The 12,637-nt window shown below is 38.8% G+C and overlaps 1 protein-coding gene across 4 annotated transcripts in view; it reads left to right on the plus strand.

The window, feature by feature from the left end:
• Positions 1 to 3,143: 3,143 nt before the first annotated feature.
• The window catches only part of AKR1D1 (aldo-keto reductase family 1 member D1), a 36,733-nt gene continuing 27,239 nt past the window's right edge, over positions 3,144 to 12,637 (plus strand). For all 4 annotated transcript variants that reach the window (XM_014787719.2, XM_087435755.1, XM_087435759.1 and 1 more), the window contains exon 1: positions 3,144 to 3,236. In XM_014787719.2, coding sequence (XP_014643205.2) covers positions 3,144 to 3,236 — 93 coding nt within the window. The remainder of the gene's footprint in view (positions 3,237 to 12,637) is intronic.

A 12,637-nucleotide genomic window follows, 5' to 3' on the forward strand; every position in this document is an offset into this window, starting at 1 on the left:
GAGGACCTGAATGATGCTATGAACCAACTAGATCTAAAAGACATCTATAGAACACTCCACCCAAAACAGCAGAATACATATTTTTCTCAAGTGCACACGGAATATTCTCTAGGATAGACAATATGTCAGGCAACAAATCAAGTCTCAATAAATTCAAAATGATTGAAGTCATAAAAATCAATCCTATTTCTATGTATTAGCAATGTAGGATTGGCAACAGGATTTTTTAAATGCCTTTTAAAATAGCTCTAAAAGAATATTCTACCTATACTTAGGTAGAAATCTAACAAAACAAATATAGGATGTGTATGCTGAAAACTTCAAAATGCTGAAGACCTAAAAAAATGGAGAGAAATACTCTGCTCATGGATTCAAAGACTCAATGTAGTAAAGAGAACAAATTGATATATAGATTTAACTCCATTCCAATAAAAATTCCAGCAGGATTTTTGAAGACACAGACAAGCTGATTCCAAAATTTATGTAGAAAGTAAAGGAACTAGAATAGCTAAAACTCTTTTGGAAAAGAAGAATAAAGTTGGAAGAACTACACTATTTGATTTTAAGACTTGTAAAGCTGCAATAATTAAGACAATGTGCTATCAGTAAAGGAAGGGATACACAGATCAACGAAACAAAATAGAAAGTCCAAAATAGGCTTACCCAAATATGGCCTCTGATTTTTAACAATAGTGCAATGAAATTCAGTGGAGAAAGCATAGTTTTTTCAACAAATGGAATTGGAACAATAGCATATCTTTACGTAAAACAAAACAAACACTTCTAGCTAAATCTGCTAGATTATACAAAAATTTACTTAAAATGGATGACAGATAAATGGAAAACATGAAACTATAAAACTTTTAGAAAAAAACATAGAATAAAACTTTTGTGACCTGGGGCCAGATGAAAAACTTCTTTGACATGACACTCAAAACACAATACAAAGAAAACTGAAAAATTCAGCATTATCAAAATCACAATCTTTTGCTCCATAAAAAACACAGGTAACAGAATAAAAAGACAAGCTTCAGACTGAGAAAAAAATATTTGCAAAGCACATATCCAGTAAGGAACACATATCAAGAATTTACCAAGAAATCTCAAAACTCAACACTAAGAAGACAAGTCAGTTAAAAAAAGGGAAAGAGATTTGAACAAGTACTTCACCAAGAGGAGATATAGATGGCAAATAAGTACATAATAAGGTGTGCAACATTGTTATCCACATGGGAAATGCAGGTTAAAACAAAAATGCGATACCATGACAAGTCTATCAGAATGACTAAAAATAAAAAAAGTACTGACAATACCAAGGGCTGTCAAGGATGCAGAACAACTGCAGCTCAGGTGCATTGCTAGTGGAAATGCAAAATGTTACAACCATTCTGCAAAGCAGTTTGGCAGCTTCCTACAAAGTTAAACACACTTACCACATGACCTGGCAATCCCACTCCTGGTTATTTAGCCAAGAAAAATGAAAACTAAAAATACCTGTACACAAATGTTTGCAGCAGTTCTATTCACATTCACCAAAAACTGCAAACAACCCAAATGTCCTTCAAATAGAGAAACAAACTGTGGTACATAAATATACTGGAATACTACTCAGCAATAAAAACAAATTAGCTGTTGATACAAGCAACAACCTGGATGAATCTCAAAGGCATTTTGCTGAGTGAAAGAAGCCAATCTCAAAAGACTACATATTGTATGATTCAATTCATATGATATTCTCAAAAGACAAAACTACAGCAATGGAGAACAGGGGCTGGGAGTGGGGGATAGTGTGAATATAAAGAAATAGCACGAAGGAGTTCTCTGGGTTATAGTATGTTTCAGTATCCCAGTTGTGATCTGTACATGTGCTAAAATTCATAGAGTTGAATACCAAAAAAATCAATAATAATAAAAACAAGGAAACATATACTAGCCAACATCTCAGCACACAAAGGTGCACACTAAGTGTTTGTCGGATCAATTTACAAATGATGTTGAAGACCACTACTGCCCATGTTCCACACTGCCCCAACCTAGTTGAAATTCTTGCGTCTACTGGCTGACCATGCATATGTAAGCAAGAATGAGTGTCCTGGAGAGAGGGCAAGTCAATACAGACAAACTTCAGGACGCTTTCACCATCGTGGACAGTCACCTTTGATGTTACCAGGTCCAAAGTTCTCATTTTATAGACAGTACAGTCCTTTGCAGGAAGACTTTAATAAACATTTGTTCATTGTTTCCCTAACTGCTACTTCTTTCTTTTTTCTTAACAATCTCCAGAATCTTCCCAGGTGAGATTAACCTCAATTCCAAACTTAGAAATAGCTTCTAATTATCTTAGGGCAATCAGTCTTTCATTTCCTTTGACCATCATAATCGATTTAGTGATGGATCCATGAACCAAGAAAAGCAATCAAGGCCCAAAAGACTCCATTTCTGAATTACTGTGTGAGCTATGGAGTAAGCAAATCTCTTTTTTGTTGGGTTTGAACATGGAACCCTGTCACTCCAAGGACCGGTTACCATCTTTCAATGAGAAGGGGAGAGTCTGCTAAGAGAGCGAGGAGGTGGAGAGATGAACCGGAGAGTGAGAAACTCGTTCCTGGCCATATCATTTGTTTCTCTAGTCCAGCATTTCTCCAACTTAATTAGGTGATAAAAATCCCAGGACCCTTCCCAGTCCTGCTGCATCAGAGTCTCTAGGGAAGTCCTGGGAAACTGCTCTAGTCTTACCTTAAGCTAGCCCTGATGTTGAAGTTATCAGGAATATGAACCAATAAATTTCCTTTATAGTTTACTTGCCAAGAAAAGCATCCTAACTCATAGAAGCCAGCTAGATTTCTTTCTTTTGATTTTTCAGTCTTTTCTTTGCAGAGAAGTAAGCATAAGCTCTCAGTGAGTTATGTAATTTATATGACCAGATGAAGTTCAAAGGACAGTCTCAGATAGGATTTCCAGAACAATCTGGAAAAAAATACAGATTGAGAAACAGACTCGTTAACCTCTCTTCTCTCCCACTGCTCCTCCCTCCGGCCCTCCTCTCTATGATTAAATAGGCCCTGGGTCTCCTTTTCAGAAAGACTCTTCCCGTGGTATTCAGAGTCTCTTCAACAAATCTGAAACCCCAGACTCTCTCCAAGATGTACTTCAGTGCTGAAAATCACCGCATACCTCTAAGTGATGGAAACAGCATTCCTATCATTGGACTTGGTACCTACTCAGAACCTAAATCGGTAAGCTTATCTCTGTTTTTTGTTTTTGTTTCTTTTTAAGAAACTTTCCTGAAGCATAACCTGTAATTCATTTTGAATGGATGTCATTGATTTACTTCTTTTTGTAAGACCTCCAAGGACTACTGCTTGGCTAAACGAGTATTGGGATCAAGGTTAAACTAAATCAGTGTATGATTTAAAATGATCTTAGATTGGAAAATGGGACCTTTCTGCTTCCTTTACTGAAATTCAGCTAAGTGCTGATTATTAGATTGAACAGGGACACATGAAATTTCCAAGCTATGGAAAGCTTGGAACGAACATTTAGTGAAAACCTACCATGTGTGAAGCACTAGGCTATGGAACATTCAACTACGAAGAAAACAGTATGTCTTTTGCCTAGGGATTAAAAATCTAATAGAGGAGGCAGACTTTTTAATAACTAACTGTAAAACAATGAAGATAAGAGCAAACGCTGTCCTAGACCTGTAAACAGGATCTCTCTGAAAAGACAGGAAAGGGAATAAATTTGATCGTGAAGATTGAAGTGGGTTTTCATTAAAACACGGTAAAGCTTCTACTTATAAGAAAAATATCTTTCTGCTTTTCTCCTTGCGATTCAACATTTAATGCTGATTACCAGAATAAACAGTGGTATGTGTACAAATGCTGCTGAAATCTGAGTGCTCATGTATGAATGAACTCTGTAAAGCTAAGTCTGAGTTAGTCAGGCAGAGAAGCAGAGCTAAGGCAGGACTTTCTAGGCAGGTGGAAGCATAGAGGAGCAGGGGTTTATGACATGTCCAGGAAAGGCCGAAGGCACAGTAGCTGGCATGTGGAATTAGTGGTAGAGGTAATAGCAGCTGGATCTGGAAATGCAAGTTGAGACAGGATTATAAAAGACCTTGAATGCCATGCCAAGGAGTCGGAACCTCATTCTATAGAAAAGGAGGAATTATCTAAAGTTTAGGAACAGAGGAATACCACCATCAGATCACTGTTTTTGAAAGATATCTCTGGGGCAGCATGGAGAATAGAAGGCAGAGGAGGAGAAATAAACTACAGACACCAAGAGTAGTTAACAGTTGCATCACAATCCCACATTCCACTTCAATTGCCCAGGTCTCTTGTTTTTGGTAATGCAAAGGAAAATCACAGTTGGGGCAAATACAAGAGTTGTCATTGGCCCTTTCCTCTTCTTACTTTGCCCATTGTCTCCTATGATCTCATTCATAATCTCGGTTCCAACCACATATTTGCAGAGACTCCTAAATCTATGTTTCCTATTCTGTTTGTTTTATCTCCCATACAACTGTGGACCGGCTACATCAGAACCACCTGGGGCATTTCTTAAAAATACAGATCCTTAGGCCTCACCTTTGGTCCACTGAATCAGAATTTCTAGGGGTAGAACCTGAGAATCTACATTTAACAAGCTCCTTGGCTAATTCTGTTGTGCAATCATGTGCTCCATCTCCCACAGGCACTTCTAACTCAACATGACAAAACTACTCTCACTATCTCCCCTTCCACCCAAAATACTTCTCCTAGCAAGTCACACTACCACTCCCAGCCACCCAAGCCAGAAATCTGAGTATATTCCTTCATTCTGCACCCTTCCTCGATTCTCCCCTTCTCCACATTACATACAAATGATTGTTAAATCACAGTTGAATTTATCTCAGAAACATTTCCCCAATTCATACCCTCCTCTGTATCTCCCTTGTCACTGCCTGAGTTTGGGGTCTTAATTTATCTTTGGGCTATTCTGCCAGTTTTGTCCCCTTCCAATTAATCACCCAAACTGGGGCTATCAGGATCTTCCTCAGACCCAAATCTGATCATGTCACTCCTCTGCCTAATTATTTCAACAGCTCCCTATCAATTATAGGGTAGATTTTACACACCTTCCCTTGCACACTGGGCCTTTACGGTGCAGTAGAGATCTGTCTGTCCAGCAGCATCTGTCACTACTCTGCCACCTCCCCCTATGTGCAAAACGTAACTACCTAAGTTCTTTGAACAACTCTCCCATCTGCATGCCTTTGAACATACTGTCTTCTACCTGGAACACCGTTTCTCCTGATTCGTTCACCTGGATAACTTCTACTAAACCTTGAAGACCCAGCTCAAGGATACCTCTCCTTAGAAACCCATCTCTGAGCCACCACAACTTGTCCCTCCTGCATGCTCACAAGCCCCTTGTGCTCAACTCTACTGTAGCACTTATCACACTATATCGTAATCATTGTTTCTCTGCAATCTTCCCCACAAGACTGTGAAATCTATTGTTCAGCTCTGTGTTCCCAGCATAGTGTCTAGTATGTAATGAGTGTTCAGCTAATGCTTGTCAAATTAACGAATGAGTTTGAAAGGGGATGTATATGTATGTGAGCATCAGAGGGTATGAAGATGTAAATGGATACAATAATAATAGCTAAAATTTTCTGAACACTTAACCACGTGCCAGAAACTCTTTTAAGTACCTCACATTACGTGCATTTTTTAATTTAATGCTCACATTATGAAAGAGACAACATTTAACCCCATTTTACAGATAAGAAAACAGGCATAGAGAGATAAAATAAATTCCCCCAAACTTATAATGCTAAGGAGCAGAGCTGGGATTTGAACCAATGTAGTTTGGGTCCAGAACCTATGCTCTAATGCCTATACTATATTGCCTGTTATGAATATCTCTTATGTCAGTGAAGCTGCATATTTCTAACTATGACTTTCTGTGTATTTCTGTATACGAAAGTATCTATGAGATATATATATATATATATTTATTTATTTATTTATTATATGTATTTCCTGAAACTCAGTGGGGCTCAAAGTGCTGTGTCTACCCATAAGTATTATTGAGTACCTACTATGTGTCTAGTAATATTAAATGCTATGGGTTGGAGACATTCAGAAGCAGTCATGTGACATTTCCCAAAAAGAACTGTAACTCACTTGAGAAGGTAAGACACACACTAATTAGAGAATATGACATACGAGGAATACTATTAGAAATGAAGATCCTGCACGCACCAACCACACGGTGGTCAGAAATACTACCAGTGGTAAAGTACTATATGGACTTAATGGTGTGTCTCACAAAACCAGAAACCCTACTATGAAGAAAAATACACCACACATATCTAGAAGATGTGGGATGTCTGGAAGAGCTGGGGTTAAGGGCGGAGATGGGAAGTGGAAAGAACGGAGTGTCTCAAATAGAGCAGACTCATGGCTTTCTGTTCCAAACCACACAACTGACAATTCCATTATTGCCTACCCAGGGCTGATGAGGCAAAGGCTAGGACTACCTGTGCTCAGTTGGTCACCCTGAAATCAAAATATCAAATTAGATTTAACTTCAGAATCAATTTTAGTCCTAGAGGGCCAGTCTGATGCCAACGTTTAGTCTTCTCCACTTGACATGCCTGAGATTCTTTTCAAAACCTTTCATTCCACAACAAGAGATAGAAGGCAGATGCCGGGCTGAGGTAACCCTTTAACTAAAAGTCATTGATGTCTCATGTACGTAGTCAAGTCAGCCAATATTTGTCCCGGGATCCTGTTCAGTTTTGTTGCCTCAGAAGTTAGAGAGCAGCAGGGTGCCAGGGGAAGACTTAGGCGTGTCTTCAGGGGGAGATGGAGTGGGAGCAGAGGTGGAAGGCTAAAGTAAGGAAGACTAATACTTCTGCTCCAACTTCTGCCCTGTTTAGATTCCACTAGAACATGTGGAGATAGGAACTGTGAGAAAGCAGCTTGGAAGAACATTATTGTGGAGCTGGGAGAGGCCGACCAGCCCAGCTTCTCCTGACTTACAAAACTTTTTTTTTCTTAATATGCTCAACTTTCTTGTAAAGGTATTTCATGCCTGTTGATTCAGGGAATTTGAGATGGAACCAACATTTCGCAGCACCAAGCACTCTGTGCATTACCTCATTTGACCATCACTAATGAAAACCAAAATGTACCAGTTATCCATGTGACTTTTCCCTATGACAGCTTCCCAGAATGCTTTCATACAGGGACCAAATAGTCTATAATGGCCTCCCAACAGGTCTCCCTTCTTTCTGTCTGTCTCCCAATAGCTCCATCTGGGTAAGTCCAATAGTTTCTTGAGTCTTGTTCTTTTTTCTTGCTTTGATAGAAATTAATTTGTTTTCTATGAATATCAGCCCATAGAGTTAAAAAGCCAATATTTATCAAAAACTTCAGATCAAACTGAAGAATGTCGCTGGGTGTGCAGATGACACAAATCTGAGACCAATGGTAAATATTTTGGTAACTGGTAATAATTCAGTTCAATGAATATTTGTCGTGTGCCTACCATATGCGAGACATTTTTCTAGGTAATGCAGAGATGGAAACAAAGGACTAGAAACAGGGATGTAAAATCTGTAAGTGGAGTGACTGAAGGCTGAAAAAATAGATACACATATAACTAAAATATAAGGAAAAGCTGAAGTGCTTTAAGAGAGACAATACTTGTTCAAAGATGAAAGTAGCAATGAACAACTCTAGTTATGGGGTAGACCAAGAAACATCCGTCAATGGGGAAGGAGTGGACTAGGAAGGTAGATTGGGGTCGTAAATGATCCAGGATTCCTTCCTGGGTGGCCTTGGTGGAGATTTCTGTAGCTGCAGGAGATTTTCACAATCTGGAGAGTGAGCCAAACGCTTTGCCCATGGGGCAAAGGAGAGGTGATGTCCAAACCCTGATGAATACCAAAGAGGAGCCTGAAACATCAAGTCCATTCTGCACCTGAGCTGGAGGAGGTGGAGGGTACAAGGCTCAGGACCCCTTCTCAGGAATATGCCATCCTTTAAGTGGTTCTTGCTGTCTCCCCAGTGCCCAATTCCTCTCCTCCTTTCAACTCAGGGAACCTTGTTTCACCTGGAGAAGGCAAAGCCTTGCTTTTCCAAAGATTTTTTTTTTAGATCTGTTTTTAAGCTGAGGACGGAGTGTTAAGGAAAAATAATTATTCTGTGTTAAATTATACTGTGTTAAGGCACAGTAAGGAAGACTTTATGCAAGGGAGGGACTGTCGTGATGGGTGTAGGGACCACTGTGATTGAATTCTGCTTAGGGGAAAGAGATTGGGCTCAACTCTGAACAGCACGAGCAAGTGGGAATTTATGGCCAAGGAGCAGGTTTGGAGTCAATGGATGGAAAACTACCAAGAGGAGACATCAGGGGTAAGGGAGGATTCTAGCTAAACCCACCTAGCAGGATTCTTGCTGAAGACAATCTAGGTGATCAGACATCACCTGGGGGATGGTGGAGGATGAGGAACCTGATTAGATATCAAGAGTGATGGGATATGGAGGGTGAGGGGTTGTTGCTGAATTGACTTAGCAGCATTCTTGCTAAAATTGGACAATGCAGAGACCAAAATGGAAGTCCATGTTGGAAAAGAGTTCAAGGGAGCCTGATTAGAGTTTGGTCAATGAAAGAAGCTTTGTCAGGGGTAGCGGTGGTTTCACAATATCTTCCTAAAGGGACTACGAGCTCGGCAGGAAGCATGAATAAGTGATCCTGAGTAGCTAAGTCTATTTCTCAATTTTCTTCTGCTTTCCCATTTTGAAAATAGACAGGAATGCAAGAAATGTTTTGTTTTCTTCTTTGCTACAAGCAAAAGGAAAACACATGCACCTAACACTCAGGAGACTATCGTCAACCCACAATAACTAGAGGACCAGAGACCCCACCCACCGTTCTAAAAGAGGATGGCAGCTTCTCCACTACAGCCAGTTGTCATGCATAAACTAGGGTCCAGTGTGGCCTGATCTTCAACCATTTTTTCAGAGAATGTTGTAAAATTAATCATTATTTTTTAAATAATAGCAACTCGTTTAGATTTTTGTAAAACGCTATATGGGTAATATTTTGAGGGCCAAAAAACAAAGAAGAAATTCAATTGGTGTTATTTTTACTTTTAGTAGAGTGCATATCCTGAGTGCTTTCCAGTACCTTCACACTCACACTCCTGCCACGGACCTCGGCTTTCAGAAATCAATCTGCATTTTGTTATGTCATTCCTCTCTAGAGGCAATAAATCCTGCACATCAAGCTGCAAAAAATGGTTTGATGGGAGGGGTAGAGGGTAAAAAAAAATACCAGGGAGAAAAACATAGGCTCATATTTCAAAAATATTAACCTGCCAAAGTTAAAATGAATTAAAATGAGAAGAGACGGAATACATGGAGATCAAGTGAGAAGGCTTCTGTAATAAATCAGGCAAAAAAATAATGAGGACTTGAACTTGGTTGGTAGCTATGAGGAAAATAATTTGGCTGGAGCCTAGGAAGGAAGTACCTTGGCTGAAGGCTACAAATCATTAGGATGAACTCTACAAAGCTTGGCAATCAATTGGATCAGGCAAAGGAGAACAAATGGTAGATCAAGGGCAAAAATGACATTTCAGGCCCAAGTTAATACATTCTTTGGATCTAAGATTTTGAAATTTATTTGAGTCACTTACCCCTTATTTTTTATCTCCCTCCTGTTCTTTTTGTAACATTTAAAATTTTGAAATATAATGTCTTAGAGAGGGACAAACACTTTTAAAGCTAACATTTGTGTAACCACCACCCAGCTCCCAAATTAGAACATATCAAACCCAGTAACGCTCCCTCAAGAGGTAATTGCTTTTCTAACTTTTATGGTGATTATTTTCTTGCCTTTTTCTAAGGGTTGCACAACTTTAACATGCATTTCTGACAATATAGTTTAATTTTGACAGTTTTTGGACTTTTTGTGAATGGAAACATACTGAATGCACTATTTGTTTCTCTTGACTCTTTTTCTAAATATTATGTTGTAAGAGTCACCTATGTTATTAATCATGTCAATCATTTTTACTGCTGTATAATATTTAATTATACGAATATATCAGTATTCATTTTACTGGTGGGCATTTGTCTTGTTTCCAGTTTGGGGCTTTACAGACAATATTGCTACGAAGAGTATTGCACATGTCTCATTGCACACATGCATGAGTTTCTCTAAGATATATACCTAGGAGTGGAACTGCTGTGCCATCGAGTATCAGTATCTTCCATTTTAGTAGATGATATCAATATAATTTCCAAAGTAGTCATATAATTTATACTCCCTCCAACAATGTATGCTCCACATTTTCACCAACACTTGATGTCTTTTTAATTTATGCAACACTAGTAAGTGTGAAACCATCTCTCATTGTGGTTTTAATTTGCATTTCCTTTACTCTATATGAAATTGGTCAATTTTTCATATTTTTATTAGCCATTGGATATCTTTTGTAAAGTGGCCATGCCTTCTATGCATTTTTATTTATTGAATTTCCCTTTTCTTACTGATATGGTGAATTTTTAAAATACCTGGATATGAGTCCTTTGTCAGTTATATCTATGTGACAATATCTCTTCCCATTTGTCATTTTACTCTTGTCCTGGTGTCTTTTGATAAGTAGAGTTTCTCAATTTTAATGTGGTCACATTTATAACTCTTTTAATTTATCTTTAGTACTTTCTGTGGTTTGTTTAAGAAATCCTTCTTTACCCAAGTGTCAGGTTGGATGGGGAACTCTGGGGGAACAGCCTCTGACAAGGAGATTTGCATGCTAGAGGCTTACCCGTAAGGGAGTGAGAAAAGCAGGTCTGTGCAGTGGGAACTCTTGAACTGTGATGGAGTCGCTTAGCAATCCCACAAGAAGCTCTGGAATGGGAAGGGTGCTACAGAGTTTTGCTGAAATACTTGGTGCTGAAATATACCCCTGTATCAGCCATAGAGGCACTCAGATGTGAGTAGTCAGCAGCCAACACTCCTGACATCTGAGGAAATGAGTGCCTCTATCCTGTGGGGTATACCATGACATCCACTACAGTCTACCCCGGTGCCAATTGGAGCTACTGGCTTTGTATGCTAAGTTCACCTTGGGATAGCTCTTCTAGAATTCTGTTTGGTCTCTTTCCTGGAAAAAGTTTAAAAGAAGAGGTTAGCAGAATGAATATAGCTCCTGCCACTAAAGCTGTCTTGAAGTTGCAACTTATATTTCTTGTCTGTCTCCAAGACTACCCATTCTAGATTCCCCGCACCCTTAGCCAACATCTCTGCTAGTCTAGGTGGCTTACCTGATATTATGACCCAGATCCTCATCCTTGAGTTGTCTGAGTCCTTGGTCAACTTACCCTCTCAGGTCATGGCTGCTGTACTTGTCCATTAACAATCAAAATTGGGAAGGGGTATATCATTGGATCACCTAGGTGCCAAACATTTTCTTCCCTGTCTCATTGTGTAACAATGGAAGAGCCCTGCCTCCTTCCACGATAAAGGTCACTAACTCCTGCCAGTATGGCAAATGCTTTCTCTGAAGGCTGAACTCTTGAAATAAGGAGGCTGGTTTCCCCTGGTAACGGACAAAAGATAACTACAATAACAAAGTCTAAAATTCAGGGATGGGAAGCACACATTTTCTAAGTGGGTAAAAGGGAGTGATGCTAAGCTGAACACTCCTACTGCGTTTTCAGACTCGCATATTCTACTTACTGGGGACACAACACCATATAACGGATGTTGACCTAGGGTATATGTCACGTCCTGGAGGATGGCACCTCATCCTTGTAGGACTCTCCCCTTTCTTGGCCATTTCAGGAAACAGAATTTTTTATTTTACTGAGATTGTCCTTAGTTGTGGAGTCAAATTTTTGCATTTTAGATTCTCCTATCATATCACTTATTTGAGTCTCCAAATATGGTATTCTATTTGATTTTCCTGATTTTTCCCTATAATGGATTATTCTAAAGAGTCTATCAGAATTTATATAGAATTCTCTTGTGCTACATTTAAGAGTTACAAAGAAGTATTTTTCTCTTTTCCAAGTAGTTCTTCCATATTGATTAGAATTAAGTCCAAAATAGTAATGCACCTCATTGCTGCTTCCGCCATCTAAGGGAGAATATCTTTAGCAAGTAAAGAGTGTACCAGATATTCAGCTTTTAGCACAGGCTCTTAAATGATAACTGAATAACTGAAGACTTTCATCACTATAACTTGCTTCTATGCCATAATCTTTATTAAAAAAAGCATCATCCATATATTACTTCAGGCTGACAGTCAATACCTCACTCCCACCTCAGCCCTTGTCTTGCTCACTTTCTTTATCCTAAGTGCTCTCCCCTGTGCTTCTTTTCTTGGGTTAATCTTTGAAAATAGAAGCATATACTTTAATATGCATTGTTTTGGGCTCTTCTCTTTGTGTATTAAATCTACTTTAGCTCTGTACTTAAATTATCAGTTCCAGCCCACAAAATCTCAGTAATATTTCTGAGATTATATTTACCATCTCATATTGAGCTTTATTCTTTTCATTAATACTATGTACACACCTGAGGAAAAGAAGCAATATTTTTATTTTTTCCCTGTGAATTTCTGGAT

This window comes from Ceratotherium simum, chromosome 1 (assembly GCF_057802395.1).
Source record: "Ceratotherium simum simum isolate JZ-2026a chromosome 1, ASM5780239v1, whole genome shotgun sequence".
Classification (NCBI taxonomy): Eukaryota; Metazoa; Chordata; class Mammalia; order Perissodactyla; family Rhinocerotidae; genus Ceratotherium; species Ceratotherium simum.